Genomic DNA, 20,476 nt, shown 5'->3' on the forward strand with positions numbered 1-20,476 from the left:
TCTAAAGAAAAATCTAAATCCTCCATGCATTTCTTACCTTAAATCCATAATACTGAGTAAAATTTCCTAGCAAAATATCTCATCAGAGTTAAATAAAATGTGTGCCTATGAAGACTGTGGCCCTTAATTAAATGACTAGAGTTGATAAATAAAAGCAAAGCTAAATCCTACATAGTAATTGTTCCACTGAAAAGTTTTTAATACTTATAACATGAAAACTACTTTACCACAGTGGCCTTTAAACTTATTCACTTCTAATTAAAGATGTATTATTAATGCTAATATTATAAAGAAAAAATATCTAAAGATACTCAAAAAGCCACAACTAACTTTTTTTTCTGTTATTTATCACATACTGCTCAGAGTTAAGCTCTGTGTATTTTCAAAAGTATTTCGGGGAGCTCTAGAATTCTCTTAGACTTCTGAGGAGGTCCTGGAAGTAAAGTGTGCCTATGACAAATGCTTCATCATTTTAAGGCCTCCCCTCCCCTTTCCCTACCAACCTCCCACACCAAGGTAATACAAGTTGCAGTTCCTGAGTGTGAAAACACAAGATTCCCCAAACCCAAAAAAAGTGGAAAAATTACAACTCTAAAAAATAATTTTACATTAGACAAAAATTAACTAAACAGAACATAAGCATAAAAGGCACACAAGCCTGAAAACAGTACTGTACAGAAAAACCATTATTCAATCAAAAAAAGAAAAAACGGTAGCCAAGAATTACAGCAAAAACAAAATTACCAGAAGTAGTATTAGGTTTATGCTATTCTTTTTGCAGAGCCCTAGAATTGGGAACTTTCCTAATATTCTGATATATTTTAATATAAAATAAAATTATTTGCAAAGTGTTTTCCCTATGTAATGAATATTGTACAAATGAAATAAGTCACTAAGATAAGTATAGATAAAATGTGGACCTGGAGTGTTAAAATAGTTAGCATCACCTAGGAGATTCCTGCCAAAGGCTTCCTGAATTTCAACTTTGTAGATCTTAAAGCTATTTCTTAAAGACTGTGCCTTTATCTCAAGAATTCCTTCTTTCTATTGTTTATCTTGTAAATGAACAGTTTGTGTATATAGTGCAAAAGCTATCTTCTGTGGATTAACTAAAGCACATAGCTAGGATGCCTATAAATTTAATAAAGCTCTTTAAAAAGATTTAAATAGTATATCATAATCTTGAGTGTGTTTAGTAAATAAAATCACCTGAAGAGTTGGAGAGCCTCAGTAAGAGTGAGGAGTTCCATAACCTGTTCCACGTCCATCTTTACATTTAACAGTTATCAAATCAACCACCATGCAATGGATTACTTGGACATACAGTTGATCTGATGGGGTTATTAATACAAAGGGAATCACAAGACAGCAAAGTATGACAACTGGGGAAAAGTGAACAGATCTAGTTTAAATCCATGAGTTGTAATATGGAAATAACCTTAATCTCTTTCCCACCCAGCAGGAAAAGACTAGGGATACTTCAAAGGCTTGAGAGTTACCAACCAATGACCTCTCTTACAACTAAAAAGCAACATGGGTGATCTAAAAGCAGTCAGAGAAATGGAAAGCAGGACTATAAGAAAGATTTAACAATTGAGGATTATCTACAAAGCAGAAGATTTGCTTGTGCTTGTTTTCCTTTAATGACTAATTTCCAAATGATGAGATTTTTTAAAAGAATTTTTGTTGCGTTCATCAAACTTCTACACCCAGATCTTCTCATAGTATGAAATACTTGAAATTTATGCTTTTACTTGGCATTCTAAACTCAACGTGTGTTCTCAACCACTTATTCAATACTTTATAAGCTGTTTTTTTCATATTTTCTCTGCCTACATTCTCATCAACTATCATCTCCAATAAAATGCTTACTATATATGCTATTACACTAAAAATTAAGAAACAAGCAAAATGCAGCAATGAAAAATGTCAACAATCAAGAACTTAAACACTTACTTGATAAGGTAAGATGAGCTTTTTGACTAAGAATGGCTCCATATTTGTTCATTGCCAAGCACTGGTAAAATCCCTCATCAGCGTGGTCTCTCTTGCCTTCCACCTCACTGATGTATAAAGAGCCATTAGACAGAACCTGGATCCGTTTATTTTCAGATACTTTTGCTCCATTTTTCAACCATGTGACCTTAATAGGAACTTCTCCCTGAGCCTGGCAATCTAAAACGACGGGGTCCTTCCTTGTGACAGTTACATCCTGTGGTTCTTTTATAAAAAACAGTTCGCTAAAGCACGATACTCCTATAAGGAAAAAGGGGAAAGGCATGTTCAGAATTTCAGGCATAAAATCATTTCTTAACAAACAATTGTAAAACACGTATTCAGTATGTAGTAAGATAAAGTTATCTTTATCTATATTGGGTTACCTTAGTAAACAGTCTAAATTTCCACAAACGTTTAAAAAAAAATCAGAGAAATAACCTCACCAAAATCAACACTAAAAGCATAGGGAAGGTTTCAAAAACTACTATTTCTTTTATGAATTCTGTTCTCAAGTTCCTTGGTGGTTTTAAAATCATCGGAAACTCCTGAGCACAAGCTCTTTGCTACTTTTACAAGCTTGTCAAAAAGATCTTGAACAGAGTAAGTCGTAAAAGTCTAATTTTACAAGAAATCATTAGCAAAACTCGAACTCTGTGAACAAGCAAGTTTATTTCCTTGTCTCTTGAAGTGTTTTTGGAACCCTCCTTTGGCATCTACTCCTTTGGAAAGCGCGTTTATCTTTTGTGACAAATTACAAGTTTGTATTTTTAAATCTGCCCTTTTAAGGGAAAGACTCCGGCTCCTTTCATTGAAAGCGATCCATTTACTTAATTTCTGCAGAGCGAGCTAGGTATTTAAAGGACAAACAATAGACTTTGAAAAGTTGATAACTCTTGCTGCTTGTACCCAGTGGGTGATCGGATTAGGAAACTTATTTCAATTTTTTTTTTCAACTACCAACTGTTGGAAAAAATGCGTGACTAATTGCTCCTCACTGTCTAATAGGGATAGGATATTGCTTAATCAACCAATACACATTTTTATCAGAGCAAAGGAAGGGCTTTATCCTAAGCAGACACATCGCCCCTGGCCTCGCAAACAAAGCATCCGCTGACCAACTAATACCCGGTAACCTCCTGCATTTAGTGCAAAGGCCGGGCAAAAGTCTTGCAATATTGAGAGGAGCTGAGTAGAGACTTTGGGTTTGGGGGGGAAGATTTCATGTTCTTCCTAATTGTTCTGAATCCACGATTACAAATTTCCGGAGTTGATTTCTCTGTTTCTCATCAGGGCGGGTCTTTAGAAACACTGCGTGCTAGTCACGCTCCCACGCCCAGGCCCCTGAATTCCCCTGATGTATGCCCAGGGCAACGCGAGCTACCCTAACAGCCCTGCCCTGCTCTGAACACTCCGGAAGGCGCCCATTGTGTTTCCGAGCAACATCTGACTTTGATCCTTTTCTCATGCTAACAGAAACTAACTCCTCCAGAAAAACAAAAGTTGGGCGTTTGTAACCAGTAAATAAATAACATCAGCCATTCTCCCGAACACCTCTCCCCTTCCCCCCTACTCCACCCCCAACCCCCGGCTTCCCATTTACCCATTTATCTCTTTGAGGAAACCAATACGGATGCGAAAGAGACAAACTGGTTCATCCAAATTCGCGCAAGGATAATCTGGAGTATAGAGCAACCCTCAGATCCCTGCACACCTCAGGCTCTGCCCCAAAATACCAGGCTGCGGAGAATATACACTATTTAGACACCTTCCGTCCAGCTTTTCCCTCCGGGGCATAAACCCACCACGCAACTTTCTTCAACTCTCTTTTCTTTTCCTCACTCGATCAGGATCCGGGGAATTGGAGGGTACTAAGGGTGGTGGGTGATCTGGGCGCTGGTTCACCCAACCATGTCCCCCCAAAAAACGCTGGGGAACCCCCACTGCAAGCAGGAGAAGCCGTGCGGAACCGCGGCGCCCCCTGCTAGACGAGGCTGCCACTAAAGAAACAATATAAATAAAAGCCACGTGCGGCCGCGGCTGCCTCGGCAGGCGGGCCCGCGGCGCGGAGCCCGGGCTGGCGGCGGAGGCGGCGAGGGGGACGAAGTCGGGACAATGGAGCGAGGACGAAGGGGAGAGAGTGGACAGCGGCCGCAACAGCCCTGCAGCCCGCGGTTTGGGGAAAGCAGTGGAGAGGGGCGTGCGCTTGCGCTTGGAGGAGTTCCGCAGCCCTGCCCGCGCCCAGGCTGAGCCCGCCGGTAACTCGTGCCTCCAGCAAGCGGCTCCGGACAGGCCGCAGGAAGGACTCAGGAAGCGGTGGTGATGGACCCCCTCCACACACACACACGCCCCGGTTTCTTCTTTTCCTCTCTCTCTCTCCTGCCCGCTACCGCCCCACACCTCCAAAGCGACGCAGAAGAAAGCGCGCCCACCTGGAACAGAGCAGAGGATCTGCAAGAGTAGGAGCGCGCGGAGCAGCATCCCTGGCGGCCGCAGCCAGGCGAGGGGTCGCAGAGAAGGCGCCATTCAGCGGGGCTGCGTGGGCATGCTCCCCCGCAACCACTGTCCGTCTGCCGGCCCCCGCCTCCGACCTCCCGGAGCTTCCCGCGCCGCGGCCGGACGCGTGCAGTTGGGCTTCCCGCTCGGGCGCCGGCGTACGCGGCGGCGAGGCCAGCGGCTGCTCTCTGCGGTCGCAGCGAGGCCGGCGCACGGACACCGGCTCGCAGGAGGCGGGGGAGGGGGCCAGAGAGTCCGGCCTGGGGGCGGAGTGAGGCGGTGGCTGGAGGAGCGGGGACCGCGGACTGGACAGCGCCGCCACTGCCGGCCTGGGGACTACTTTCTACATCTGGCCCCTGGTCTGGGGACTGGGAGGTCGGCGCGGCCGGCGGAGGGAGACGCAGAGAGGCGTCCAGTGAAGACGGGGTCGCGGCCCGGCGGAAGGGGGCGGGCCCGGCCGGACAATGCACCTGGGGGTCAGGCCCTGGCTGAGGGTCTCCGCGCGGTGTCCCCGCCCCCTCTGCCTCGCGCCACCGTCGAGGGCAAAGCCACAAAGGCCGAGCCTCCCGGTCCAAGCTGCCCCCGGGGCCCCTCTCCCGCCGGCTTGTTTAGGATTCGGGAACGAGGGGGCGCGGTGGGGGAGGGATGGTGTTGAGAGACGTGGAAAGGCCGGAGACGACTCCCCTGACGGCCCCCTGCCCATCCCCCGCCTTCCCTCACACGCCGAGGCCCTGAGGAGGAAAATCTACTTCTCACGTCAGGGATTTGTCAGCTCGCCTGGAGGCATCTCCGGGAGATGAGCCTCCATATTTGGGGACGGTTCTTAGCCTCTCTGCCCCCTTCAGATGCAACACTGGCTTAAAAACATCTTCGAAGAGTACCTTGAAATGAACAATTTCCTTTAGAAGAGACGTTTATTTTCTCTTAAGTTAGTGAAGTTCTTTAGTTTGTGAGAACTGTGCGCACAAATCGTCCTATCTTCAGAGTAGAGGCAAGAGCCGGAGATTTCTCGCTTCTCTCAGCTTGCTGGGAAGTTGGGGATAGTTTTTGATAGGCTACTGATTAGAAGTTAAACTGACTAGGAAAGACGCATGTGTGGCTATGTTCACATATCTGAAAAGTAATTAAGGATGACAAGAGGAGTGAAACATACATTTAAAAGATGTAATCAGATTGCTAAACATATGCGGATCTCAGAGAGCATGTAAGTGTGGATTAGCAATGGCACATGACGAGGGCATGGGCTAAAAGCTAAGCTTAATGAAAGATGCAGACAGAAATCTAGCTTTTGTCACCAGGGCATCGACATGCTAAGTGCCTTCAGCATTTTCCAGAAATCCCCCTTAGGAAGAAGAAGGAGGGGGAAATTCAACAATTTCAGACATCTGCTAGAAGGACAGCACTACCTTCCCCAGAAGATTATTATAATAAGAATCAGCCTACTTTGCAATTTAAACTTTAACTGCGTCTAAAACGGTAACACTCTTGCCTGTACTGCCTTCAAAATCTTGTAATTTAGATGAATTTGAACTATTTCTAAGCTTCGAAGGTTCACGGAAAGGGAAAACATGTAGAGGCAATGAAGCAAAACATTTGCAAGGATATTTTAAATATCTGAAAATTCACATTTACACAAAGTGATATTCTTAACTGTTTTGCCATTAAGCTAGATATTTTTTCTCCTTTTTATATAATACTCTTCTTCTTCTGGCCCCCCCTCCCCCATGTCCCAGTTCCCTTTCAATTGACCTTAAGTGCTCATATTTCCTGGATAAGAATTGCTAATAAGATGCTTTTATGCTCTCTTTCTTGAATAAATCAGAAGAATAAAGACTGGGGAAAAGAGAGATAAGCTAAAAGGCAAGGGAAGTATTTTTTTAACTGCCACTTTGCCTTTTCTTTAACATATCAATTAATCATAGAAACCTTAGATTCTTGTTAAATGGATTTGGACCTAAGTAGTGATGGAGAAGAATTTAGCATTACATCTAAAAGTAGGGTAATATAAGGTAATGAGACTAGTTTAACGAGCCTATCAATCTTTTTGAATATATATTTACTGTCCCTTGTTGAGCAGCAATAGGCTTACTCTGATGTAATTATACCATACTGTATAAAATCTGCAGTATATGAAGAGCTTTCATATATACTATCTTACTTGTTTCTTAAAATAATTCAACAAGGTAGCTGGAAGTATTATTATTAATATCTCCATTTTAAAATTAAAAAGACTGAAACTTACCCAAGGTCACTCATTAGTAAATGGTATCTGGGAACCAGAATCCATGTGTCTTCTGATTTCAAGTTTGTTGTTCTTTCTACTATACGATTCTTTCTTCCTTTACTTAAAACTTATCTGTTTAGGAAAATGTATATCGTATCCACCAGAAAAAGCATATGCAGGTCCCAATCCCTGGTCCTGTGGGTGTGAACTCATTGTAAATAGGATCTCTTGAAGATTTTAAATAGGATCTCTTGAAGATGTTACTTCAGTTAATGTGTGGCCAAACTGAATGAGGTTGGCATTAATCTGGATTATTGGAGTCCAATGTCAGAATGAAATTCAGACATTGAGAGGGAGAAGCCATGGGGAGCAGCCAGAGGCCAGAAGTCAATGGAACCCCGAAGAGAAAAGAGAAGACACAATATGTGTTGACATGTGATGGAAAAGCCATGGAACCCCAAAGACTGCCAGCAAAAAGATAGTGACCCCAAGAAGAAAAGCCGTGGAACCCCAAAGATTGCCAGACAGAAGCTACTGACCCCAAGAAGAAGCAAGCCTTCTAACCTCTGAAACTGAGCCAATAAATTCCTGTAGTTCAACCAACCCATTGCATGGTATTAGTTTTAGGAGCCAGGAAACTAAAATAAACATGGTACATTTCTTCTTGGACACTTTCTCATGTGTGATAATTTTCTCTCAGGTGTAATGCTTGTACTATATCATGTACTAGACTGCATAAGATACTTATTTAGTAAGTACATATTTGTCTTTTTGGGGTGAGTTTGATTTTGAAAAGTACAAATATTTAAAAGTCACATCTGATTAATTTGGCTGGTTATTAGCTGATGGTGACTCTGCTAATTCTCTTGAATAATTCCTAAGCTAGTCCACTAGTCCTGAAGGAGGTAAGAAATGCTTGGGACGTCTCACCTTCATAGTTAACCCCTTGGGAAATAAATCTCTTTGAGGTAAAATACCTAAGCCTTATTTTGCTTTCAAAGTCTAAAACAAGAACAAGTATTTGCAGATTGGAGAGTAGGGCCTACATAATTAAAAGAGAGTTGATTTTGTGTGATCCATGTATCTTTAAAAAAAAAAGGACTGGAAAAAAAGTTGAAATCTGAAGTTAGGTTTAAAAAAATGGAACTAGATTGCTTTAAAGAAATTCAAGTCTGCTATTTAACTGTGGAAAAAATCACATAACTTCATCCATCAAATGATGGAGACATATCAAATGATATTCAAGCCCTCTGATCTCTAAACATTAACTGGTTCTGTGGAATCATAGGAGCATTTGTAGATGTTTATGAATCATGGAGATTGGGAAAAGGCAGCAAAAGTCTGAAGAGTTGTTAAATTTTTCATTTCACAAATATTTATTGAGCTCCTGCCATGTTAGACCCTGCATGAGGTTCATATGCCATAATCTTCACATTTTACAAATCACTTACTGATGAGCTTAATTTTTGTCAATAGGGACATTCTGAAATTGATTATTTAAAAAGTGGTTTGTAAATGCATAAAAGCAGTGATGATGACAAGGCTGAAGTCTGGATTTGCTAACATCAGGGTAGGTCAAGGAAAATGAAAAAGGAAAACATCTCAATTTGAATACACATGTTGAATGCAACATTTGACACATTTCATGATATTCTTATGGACTAGACAGAGATATGTTAATTGGATGTTGGGAAGTGTCTGCAAAATGACATTTGATTGAAGCAGTCTCTCATTCCCACTGAAGGGCTCCCTTTTGCCAAGGCTCCAAAATATTTTTTTAATCTGTCCCTACTCATATTCTCTTGCTTCTACCCATGCCCCAGCTCTCAGTACTTCTTACCTGGACCATTGCATTGGAATGTACTGTCAACAGCCTTCTCAAAAATTTTCCAATCCTTCCATACTCCAATCCATTATTATATCTACTGCCAGGTTAATTTTCCTGTGACATAGTTTTTCTTCTGATCAGAAAATTTTCAGTGCCTCTTCATTGCCTGTAAAATGCTAAAATGTTCATGACAAATCCTAATCCTAGTGGCCTCCTGATCTGGCCATAATCTACCATTACAGCAGTATATTCCTTTTCTCTTGTATGTACTCAAAACTCAGCCCAAAATGAATAAACTGGTCTTGTCCCAATGGCACTAAATTTCCCTAACCTGAGCTCTTGCAGGAGTGCTTCCCTAAGCCTAGAAAAATTTTGAACCTTTCACCCTGAACCTGTAACTAAGACTCTCCCAAACCTTAACTATATTTTTAGTGAGCAGCACAGATGTTATTTTGTGTGGAATCTTGCAGTACTTTTGTGGCAGATAACTTGTGCATATTTTATCACTAGCCAGTAAGCATCCTGAGGGCAGAAATCATGCCTGGTTCATCTTGTATTCCTCACAATGAGAAGGACACTGCCTCGTGATTAAGAGGAACACAAAAGGTATTTGTTGACTGAAAAAATAAGGAATTACTATACCAAAATGCTGATGGAGAGCAATTGGGAGAAAGGTCTCTGGAAGTACTGCAAAGTCCTGTATTTGGGGTTATCCTTGTCTAGTCTACATTTATTATCTTTAGTTTGAATTAAAATAGAGAAGATATTTATTTACTTTGTTGCATGATAGAATTAGAATAATTTTCCACTCCTGGTAGTTGTCTAGGAACTAAGAGGAGAGGTCCTGAGGGACTCTTCAAATGAGGATTTGTTACTAGTGTAACAATTTCCAAGAGTAAGGAAGAGAGTCCAGAAACTGGTGCCAGAAGTAACTCATCAGGCACCAGAACTGAAGGGGTCATTCAGAGGCAGGAAAGGAGAGGTGATCAAGGGTTCATAGAACATTTAGAACTGAAGCCAAGAGTACCAGACATTCCATTGGCCATGTGCCAGCAATGGGAAGAGTCTTAGAGGAACTGCTGAGGGCTGAGCACATTCACTCATGTAGCAAAAAATACCTAGCATCCTTTGTGTTCCAGGCACTGACAAATGTTGAGGATATAGTTATAAGAAAATTATATATATAATGAATAACGTGATAAAGTCTGCAAAGGTTGGGGTAATATGAAATCAGGGCATAAGGAGAGCAATTTACACTGCTATGTTGGGATGAGATAGGAAGAAAGGGAGCTTACTACCAAGAAGTATGAAGGATCTCAGATTTTATGTTATTTGCAAAAGAACAAGTTAAGCTTGCCAGTTTCATGGATGTTGGTAGAAGACACGAGACTTTTGGGTCAGAAATGAAGAACAGTTTATTGCTCATGGCAATAGCGGTAGTCAGGGTATTAAATTAACATTTTTACATCCATTCCCTAGGCCCCAAATCTCTCATGTATGGATTGAATCATGTCTCCCACAAAGACATTTTCAAATCCTAATCCCTGGTCCTGTGGCTGTAAATGGGTCTTCAAAGATCCTCTTATGTAAGATGAGACCAAATTGAATAAGGGTGAGCCTTTATCCACTGTGCTTGGAGCCCTTATAAGCAGAGAAAATTTGGACAGAGGAAGGGAGACAGGAAGAGAACTGGCTATGTGATGGAGGCAGATTTGCCAACCAGACACCATCAGGGCGCTACAGACTTCAGAGAAAACATGATCCTGCCAACACCTTGATTTTGGGCATTTAGCCACTAAATTTCCAATTGTTTAAGCCAAACAGTCTGTAGTAGTTGCTATAGCAGATTCGGCAAACTAAGAACCACAAGATGATACAAAGAGGGACAGATGACACCTGCATACATAGTGGGTCATGTTACAGGAGAGGAACCCTAAGCTTAGAGAACCCATATTTATCATGATTGGCAGCAGACATGCCTACATATGCTCTATCTTCCAAGGTTGGTTCCTATATAAACATCTTGAAAAGATGGTCTGCAGAGAGTGCTGTCGAGTTGCTCTCTTGCAAGGTGTCTCCCAATATCTGTTTTGCAGTGGAGCTATCTGTCCTGAATCTTGAAGGTAAATGAAAATTTTCTAGTTGGACTGGGTTGAGGCTGGCCTTCCAGAGAACCCAGTATGAATAAGACACTGAAGTACTAGAGATCAAGATAAATTCAGGAAACTGCAGGTAGATCAGGAAAGAGGCAGGGCCATGTCAAAAGAGGCCTTGTGCCATGCTATGGAGCTTGAATTTTGTCCTGGAAGCCATGATTTCTCAAAGCTTACCCTTTGGACTGGTTGCCTATGGTGTACTCTACTCTGTGCCCAGTGCCATGTGCTTTAGCAATTTTGCTTCACTCAGTACTCACAACCAGATAACTAAGTATTACTATCCTTATTTTACAGATGACCAAAGGCTCAGAGGTTAATTTAGTCTGGATCACACAGTGGATACATGCTAATGCCATGCTTCTTCCCCAAGTCTATCTAACTCAGTCCTTGTTCTTTGATCTCTATATAAGTGTACTGTGAAAAGTAGAAGAGACAGAGCAGTGATAGCTGGAGGTGGACAGGTAGAATTACTGGCAGAATTTAAGGATAATTTTCATTAGCAGAAGGTTATTTCTATATTTCTTATGCTCTGGAATGGCACTTCTCACTAGTCTTTACCAGCCCACGCTCTATTTTCTTTTCACAGTCCACCTGAGAATTCTACCTTTTCTCTGCTTGGCATGAACCAGTAAACCACAGACATGTGCTACAGTTGGGATGTGTGATAAGTGAGAGACATCTCCCTTGTTTGTCAAATAGCATGTAATTTAACTGAGATAAATATAAAGGCCGAATTTTTTGTTAATTCCATTGCTTTTGAAGGATGAGAGTCAGGGATGGATGTGGGGAAATCTGTCTCATTTGCAGTTTTTGAGAAAAAGACCTGCGTTTTTCTACCACAACTGAGCCAACAATGTATGCGAGTGTCACTCTCACTAATGCACAGCTGGGTTGTGTTCATAAACATGTATTGTCCAGGTCAAGGAAGGTTTAGTCTCACTATATATCACTTTGGTCATACTAGGTCTAGTATATTATATTCACCTCTAGATTCCACATTTTAAGAGGCAAGGCAGAATGCAGGCAGAGGACAGTCCAGTGTTTGGAAACTAAACTGATGATAATATCAGCAACAGCAGCAATAGCTAACCCATTCCACAGAGGAGGACCCAAGGTCATACAACCAGTAAGCGGATAATGCAGGACTCAAGTTTGGGCTGGTCTGATCCATGCTTTTATTGCTTAATATGTATTTGTTTTATCATTTGGGTTCATATTTGGTTTTGATAGTGCACATAGGTCTAGAGTAGATAGGATTCAATATTAACAGGGTTTTTATTTGAGGTATTCTGTGATGCATTTAAGAAATAAACTGTGTATATATATATATATTTGGGCATCCTAGCACCACGTTTTCATGGTGTGTATCTAGGATGCCCAAATATAATTTCTAGGACCTGAAAGTTAATAACTCTCTCCTTTTCAGCAATGGGCTTATCTTCCCAAAAGAGCTCTAGTTCCAGCTCTGGTTTATACAATTTAAAGAGAAGGAAAGAAAAAAATTAGGGAAGTGGAAATTTTGAGGATGCTGAAGAGAAATAGAATGAAGATTTGTAAGGTGACATCAATGAGCATAGATGAAGTAAATGTTTAGACCAGGGTTCTTAACCGGGGCCCATAGATCTGTGGGGGTCCGTGAAAAGATTTCAGGGCATCCATGAGCTTGAATTGAAAATTACTGGCAAAGGGGTCTGTGGAACAAAAAATGTTAAGAATCCCTGCTTTACACCATGTTGTAGAATAAATTCACAACAACAACAAAGTGGTTATGGGATTTAGAAAGTTCCCATCTTCTAACCCTGCTGCAGGTCTCCTGACCACTGAAGAGGTGCGGTTCCTACTCATGTGCTGCTTGGTGGACGAGAAAAAGAAAAAAAGGGGTAGGGGGGGAGGGAATGCTGTGTACCAAGACATTGGTCCCAACACCTTCATGCTTCATTAGAGGCACTGCAGGGGTCTAAAAGGACTTCAGCACTCCATTTCTAGACACACCCATGCTAAGCTTTTATTTAGTACTTTCATAAATCTTTTATGACTGTCCTCAAATAGTGCACCGTGTCCCAACACCTTTACATGGCACCTAGCAAAGTGCTTTCAACACAGTGGACTGGGGTCCCCCGATTTTTGAGGGGAAGAATAAACTGCTTTTCACTTTGTCCCTTGATGAGTGGAGTGGTGCTGATAGTCTGTAGTCTATGACTGGTATGTGTGCGTGGTGGGGTCGTGTGGAAGGAGGGAAAGGAAAGATAGTTCGCAGAAGCCTTGGAATATATCTCCCCAGCCCCAACTCACCTGGCCAGTATTTCAAGTCCCAAGCATCAAGAGACACCACTCTACCCACTCCCTGTCACGTGAAATGTTGATGAAGGGATGAAGGGAGAGGTAGTGGCAACTCTATCCCATAATTTGCTAATTAAGCTTTATGAACCAACAATTTTTCTGATTTACTTCTCAAAGACCTCTATACATTGTAACTATTTAAAATCTCATTTTATGCATTTTACATCAATAGAAAATGTCTAAATTGTTGTTTCATATCACTTTGTTATTTTTCCTCCTGCTACTTATCATGAATAATATAAATGCACTAGTGGTATTTAGTAATTGCTGTTTACTGTTTGCCAGGTGGCTGCATCCATGTCACTCACTAACTCTATCTAGGGACTCATAAACCTATATATTGTTGACACTAAGTATACATGCTTCTAAGCTAACAAACATGAATATGCATTTCTTCAATTCATAGATTATATGGCTACCATTGGCAAGGGATACTATGAGAAGGAGGTTTGGAAAGAATCATTTTAATAATTTTAATTAGAGATACACACTCTTATAAAGTTGGCCTAAAATTTCCAAGATTTTTGAATTGCTGCTTGGTGTTTCCCAGATCTCTTGGCTGTAAGAGTAGAGATGAAAAGGTAATTAATGTAGAGACATATATACCATCTAAATGGAGTACAATTTCACTGCTTTGGTTACTGTTTTTCAGAAAATTAATATTATGTAAGTTCAAAATTTTCATTAAAATAATTGAAATAATTAAAACTGATGATTTAACAGGATAGTAGTTGCCCTATATTTATTTTAAAAATAGTCTACCAATAAATACTCATTTTATAACATAATATTCTTTTGTAGCACATTTAGTGGTAACATAAGAAATGTGAACCAAACCTCAGTAATTTGATATTTTTTCATCTTCCAAGACTAAAATGTATGACTATATATTTAGAGAGTGGTGAGTATAATTTATTTATCACAGGTGCTGACAAAAATTAATCCTACTTGACTACATATGCTTCCATAAGTAGCAGAGAGATTTTAATATTAAAATTTTTCTTTATGTTTCCCTTAGGCTTGATGCTGACCAAGACATCACATGCCCATTTATGCCAGAAACTTCACTGAATGTCAGCTTTCATGGTACAGTATACTGGGTACTTGCTTTCAGTTTGATGCTGAAACTCCACTGGTGAAGGAGTGTTAATTTCTTCAAAGACTTCACAGAAGCCCCTTCATAGCCTTTGAGACTGCAGAGAATCTCAAAGCTTGTTTTGTTCTATCACCCTAAATGTAGGAAAGGAGGAAAAGCTGCCTTCACTTCCTCCTCTGCTTTCACATCTTGATCTCAGGAATATCCTGACTGAAATCTCGCTGTGTTTTCTAAGGAGCCCCTACTTTCTAATAGGGCCAAAAGCAGATGAGTAAGGGCTTCTCTGGCCACCCTAAGACAGCATGCCATTGCTCTCCCACTATCGTTCTCTGTCCCTTTGCCCTACTTTATTTCCCTTCCCAGTATGGCATTGTTTCACATATTTACTTGTGATTTATTTATTATGTCTCTCCCCCATCAGGATTTCATTTGGTTTATGATAAACAGAAGAATTTCTGACACATAATGGCCATTTAATATGTGTTAAGTGAGTGAATTAAGGTGTTTTGTAGAAATGATAATTTCATCTGTTGATAGTTTATTATTAGTGTCTAGAGAATATTCCTGAAATGTGCATTGTTGTTTGAAATAGACCTCTTTTTATGATGAAAATTCTGTTACATAAATATAAAAGGCTCTTTTTGAAAAATTTCTTTCAGGCAGTACCATTTTTTCCAGTATTTGGTTTAATTTGGCAAACACGTGCTGTCCACTCAGGCACTCTCCTGGATACTGAGTAAACCATGATGAAATGGCATGGCCTGACCCTCACCAAGCTCATATAACTGTGGAGGAGTCATAAAAAATGCTGATAATGCCTTGTGATATGTGTTGTAACAGCAGTTCTAACATGTTCTTGGCTAGGTTAGGAATGTGTAGGTGGTAGAGAGGACAATTCAAGGCAGGATATAATTTTAAATATCAATGTGAATGTTATTAAAGTGATGTATGTAATAGAGTAAAAAAGTCATGGTGAAAATGAGCACTTTGGTGCTCCCGCCCCTCCTGGCCAGAGGCCTCCACATCTCTACCCCACGCTGGGCTGGTCACTCCATAGGGCTGTACAGCCTATATTCTGGGATTTCCCTTCCCAACTCTCCAGAGTTGAAGCAGTTTCCTGGGTGCCACGTCTTCTTGCTTGCTTATTCCTTTATTTGAAAAAGTATATCATCTAGTAGCTCTCTGAGAAAGGGTACATAGGAGGTATTTTTCAAGTCTTTAGCTATCTGAATATGTTTTTGTTCACTGGCATGCTCAGTTGGTAGTGTGGTAAGATACAGAATTCACTGAAAATCATTATCCCTCAAAATTTACAAGGCACCACTGTATTCTGGCATTGTTTGAATTGAGGAGTCCAATATACCACTTTGATTCTTAATCCTTTGAATGTGGATATTCTTGAAGATTATCTCTTTATACAAGGTATTCTGAAATGTCACCATCATATACCTTGATGTGGGTTATTTTTCATTCATCATTCCAACAACCATGGGAGCTTGCTGAGTTGTTTCTTGAAAGTAACAATTTTACTGACTTTTATCAGCATCTCCCATAGTTCCTTGCAAGGTGGACTGCTTGTGACTTTAAAAAAAATTAGAGAAAATTGTTTGTATTTTTAATATTTGTAGTTGTTTGCCCAATTTATTTCAATTTTAAATCTTTGTAATATGAAAGACACTTCAAAAGCAGTGTTTTTCCCTACAAAATAAAATATATAATGCCTTCCATTTATATAATGTTTTATAGTTTATTTAGTGTTTTCAAAAACTTGATCTCATACATATCTTACCAGCTATTTGGTAATATTTTCTTTACAGATAAATCACAGGGAAGCAGATGTGGCTCAAGAGACTGAGCTCCTGCCTACCACGTAAGAGGTCCCTGGTTTGGTTCCCAGTGCCTCTTAAAGAAGACAGCGAGCTGGCATGACATGGCAAGCTGACACAAGAAGATGACACAAGAGACACAAGAAGAAAAACATAGTGAGAGACACAATGAAGCAGGGAACAGAGGTGGCTCAAATGATTAGGCACCTCCCTCTTTCATCAGAGGTCCAGGTTTGGTTCCCAGTGTCTCCTAAAGAAAGAAGGAAGATAACAGACACAGTAAGTGCAAATGAGGGGATAGGGATAAATAAATAAATAAAATAAGTCTTAAGAAAAAAGATAAATCACAAAAGCAGTGAATAAAAACTCATTTGGTAATTTCTTTTTTTCTATTTCTTAAAGAAATGGTAAGTATAAGTAATTTTCTTGTATCAGTGATTATCATTTTCTTTGCACTAGCTAAATTAAGAGAACAGGGAAATTTTAATAGGCTGTCTGGTGATATAGGTGAAAAGTGAGCTAGATGATTTGGAGGGGGAAATGGAAAATTTAAAGAAAAAGAAGATTAAAAAAAAAAAATCCCAAAACCCCACAAAGAACTAATGATCTTTTGGCACACCTGGAGCAGGCTTCTAGGGAGTATGCAAGTGTTCATCTTGCCATAGTGTGTTATATCAGTGGGTGGAGAACATAATGAGTGGCAAGGTAGTAGACTTCCATCCTGGGAAGGCCCACTATGTTCTCAAATAGAGGGGGTTAGAGTCTCTCGAGAACATGGGCAGTGCCTAATAGGGGAGGACAGACCAGTGTGTCAAGTCCTGAGTGCCATTCAAGTAGTTATGAATCTTGTCCTTCAAGGAGTGAATCCTAGTGGTAGCCATGGGTCCCGAGGGGTGGGAGAGAGAGGAACAGAATGGAACAGAGGAAATTTTGGGGGCGATGGAAATTTTCTACATAACCTTGCTGTGATGGATACAAGCCATGTTAAATTTCATAAAAATTTATAAAAGTGTATGGTTCAAAATGTAAACCATAATCTAAACCACTGACCATGGTTAGTAGCTAATTTTCTTTTTTTAAAAAATTTATTTATTTATCATTCCTCTCCCCTCCCCCTCCCCCACCCTGTTGTCTGTTCTCTGTGTCAATTCGTTTTGTGTGTTCTTCTGTGTCCGCTTGCATTCTTGTCAGTGGCAACAGAAATCTGTGTCTCTTTTTGTTGCATCATTTGTTACCCCTGCGTGGTACAGCACTCCTTGTGCACATCAGCACTGCACGTGGTCCAACTCATCACACGGGTCAGGAGAGGCCCTGGGTTTGAACCCTGGGCCTCCCATACGGTAGGTGGACGCTCTATCATTTCAGCCAAATCCACTTCCCAGTAGCTATTTTTCACTATTTGTACATAGTTGTAACAAACATACCATCCACATATAAAATGTTATTAATAGGGGAAGGAAGGAAACGGGAAGTACGTTGGTTAAATGGAAGTCCCCTGTATTTAGTACATAACTTTTCTGTAACCTAAAACTTCTTTAAAGACAAAATGAAAAAAGTAAGGCACTGGGGGAAAAAAGTAAGGCACTGGGGGAAGAAAATGTCACTGTTCACACATATAGGACAACAGATCTTATAGAGTTGAAAGGCAAAATGTCAAAAAAAAATTTAATATTTTTCATTATTTTCTATTATCCCAAATTTTTTTAATTAAAAAAATTGTAATTTATTATTTCTAAAACTGTCATTATTATTTCATTTTCTTATTGGTTGTGTTTGGCTATTGGCTTCATTTTTTAAGAAGTTTTAGCTCACAGAAGAGTTACACTTAGGCATGGGAGGATCATTGGTGTGGGGTGTTAGTGATGGGAGGATACATGGGAAGAAGCTTACTTGGGTATACATATAAGGCATATAAGTGAATTCATATATTCATGGGGCATTGCCCCAGTGGGTGGAAATTCACACAATAACTGAAGGAATGTTGAGTTCCCATCCTGGGGAGCTTTGCCATATTCTCTAATAGAATACCAAGAATCCCGAGTACAGGGCAATGACTAATGAAGGAGGATGGTTCATTGATGGGCCCTTGATATTGATGACTGTGCTTATGAACCTTTACTCTTGAAATGGAAACTTAGCCTAGTTTTATAAGGTGCATAAGAATTGCCTCCTGGGAGCTTCCTTGTTGCTCAAATGTGGTCTCTTTCTAAGCGGAACTCAGCATATAAATATATTACCTTCCCTCCAGCATGGGACACGACCCCCAGGGATGAGCCTCCCTGACACCAAGAGACTACTACTAAGCACCAACTAGTGATGCAACTGGAAAAAGATCTTGATCAAAAGGGGGACAAGGTAAAGACAAATGAGTTTATACAGTTAAGAGACTTCAAAGCCAGCTGGGAGGTCATTCCAGAGATTATGCTTATGCAGGATCTCACCGACTGCCAAAGTGGATACCACCCCAGATAGCAGGGCTCTGAGGGTTCTGGAGACATCCAGATACTATAATCAGGGCAGATAGCTCAGGAGTTTGGTGCCTTGGCAGTGGACCCTACTTTGGAATTTATGCTCCCCAGGGTGACAGAGGTGGACTCAGTTGTGGTTTCCCTACACATGGCTCTTCTGTTCTATTTGAATCTATACTTAGTACTAGAGTTGGTACATGTACGCCCAAGACATTTAATTCTTTGGGCTGTCCATGTGTCAGCTGGGTCCCAAATCTCAATAGAGTTGCAACAGCCACTCTCCAGTTCATTGGACTCACCCAGGACAGCTAACAAGGAGGTGATGATGGGCTACCATACCAAGGAACTCAGAGAGTCTACAACTGCAAGCAAGAGAGTCCCATCTATTGGCCCTAATGGTTCACAGCCCTCTCTCAATTTGAGGTGCAGTGGACATCACCATTCCAGAATCCTCAGGATTGCGAAGTGAACTATGGACTAAAGTAGACTTATTGATATTCTACTATAGACTTAGTGTGATTCTAGCAATGGAAGAAATTCTATCATTGATGTGGAGGCAGTGGCCACTGGAGGTTCTGAGAGCAGGGAGAGGGAAAAATAGGTTTAATATGGGGGCATTTTTGGGACTTGGGAATTGTCCTGAATGACATTGCAATGACAGATACAGGCTATTATATATCTCGCCATAACCTACAGAATTGGGAGGGACAAAGTGTAAACTACAATGTAAACTTGAATCCATACTTAGTGGCAGTACTCCAAAATGTGTTCATCAATTGCAATGAAGGTACCACACTAATGAAGGATGTTGTTAATGTGGGAAAATGTGGGAGGTGTGGGGAGTGGGGCATATGGGAATCCCCTATATTTTTTATGTAACATTTCTGTAACCTAAGTATCTTAAAAAAAAAAAATAGGCTTAATATGGTGACATCTTTGGGACACTGGAATTGTCCTGAATGATGCTGCAGTGATGGATACAGGCCCTATATATCTCGCCATAACCTACAGAATTGGGAGGGACAAAGTGTAAACTACAATGTAAACTATAATACACACTTAGTGGCAATGCTCCAATATGTGTTCATCAATTGTAACAAATGTACCACACTAATGAAGGATATTGTTAATGTGGGAAAATGTGGGAGAGGTAGGGAGTGGGGCATATGGGAATCCCCTACATTTTTTATGTAGCATTTATGTAATCTAAGTATCTTTTTTAAAATTTTATTTTATTTTTTAATTATCTAAGTATCTTTAAAAATAAAAAATAAAAAAATGAACTAAAGAAAGGAACCTGGTTGATATCTTAGAAGATCTAGAAATTAAAAGAAATTATAGTACTTTGTATACTGAGGTGACAAACAGATCTGATTTCAGGGATTTGTAAGGGCCCAACTTGCCTGATAGAGGACTAAGCATCGAGTCCACTGCTTTTGCTGCCTGAAGATGGGGAGGATTTCTGGTGATAAATTGTATCTTTCATCTCTGGTTTTACCAGCAAATCACTCTCTTTTGGGTTCCCAACCAGCCTGGGAACAGGAATCTGTCTCTTGTCTTGATTTTAGGTTTGAGACTAGCTTCAATGGCTTTCTCAGTTGGTACAAGAATGCTCCCAAGAATAACACAAAAATTCAAAATCTAGTAAACTCCTGTCTTTTTCATTAAATTATTTTTGCTTAATTTTTTCCCCTTAGTTCAACATAAATTCAAGTCTTAGACTACCTTGGGAGAAAAACAGTGCTCATTCTAACTACTAAACTTTACTTGATTGGAAACAATATATCGAGGGCCTGTTTTTCCAACCTTCCACTTTTATTTTTTTATTCCCCCTCTTCCCTTGCTGCTTGCTTTGCTGCCTGCTCTCTGTATCCCTTTGCTGTGAGCTCTTCTGTATTGTTGTTTTGTTTTTTTTTTGCTTGTGTCCCTTTTTGTTGCGTCATCTTGCTGTGTCAGCTCTCCATGGCGCTTGTGGGTCAGGTGGCACTCTGCGGCACCCAGCCCAGCAGCTCTTCATGGCATGTGGGTGAGCTTGCCTTCACAAGGA

At 40.5% G+C, this 20,476-nt stretch overlaps 1 protein-coding gene across 1 annotated transcript in view; it reads right to left on the reverse strand.

Annotated features, from left to right (window-relative positions):
* The window catches only part of PRTG (protogenin), a 115,213-nt gene extending 110,496 nt beyond the window's left edge, over window positions 1-4,717 (reverse strand). The window contains exons 1-2 of the mRNA XM_004468337.5: window positions 4,428-4,717; window positions 1,957-2,256 (exon numbers count right to left, since the gene is read on the reverse strand). Of these exons, the coding sequence (XP_004468394.2) occupies window positions 1,957-2,256; window positions 4,428-4,521 (394 nt within the window). The 5' untranslated portion in view covers window positions 4,522-4,717. The remainder of the gene's footprint in view (window positions 1-1,956; window positions 2,257-4,427) is intronic.
* Window positions 4,718-20,476: the final 15,759 nt, after the last annotated feature.

The sequence above is a fragment of the Dasypus novemcinctus genome, chromosome 3, assembly GCF_030445035.2.
Source record: "Dasypus novemcinctus isolate mDasNov1 chromosome 3, mDasNov1.1.hap2, whole genome shotgun sequence".
In the NCBI taxonomy this organism is placed as follows: Eukaryota; Metazoa; Chordata; class Mammalia; order Cingulata; family Dasypodidae; genus Dasypus; species Dasypus novemcinctus.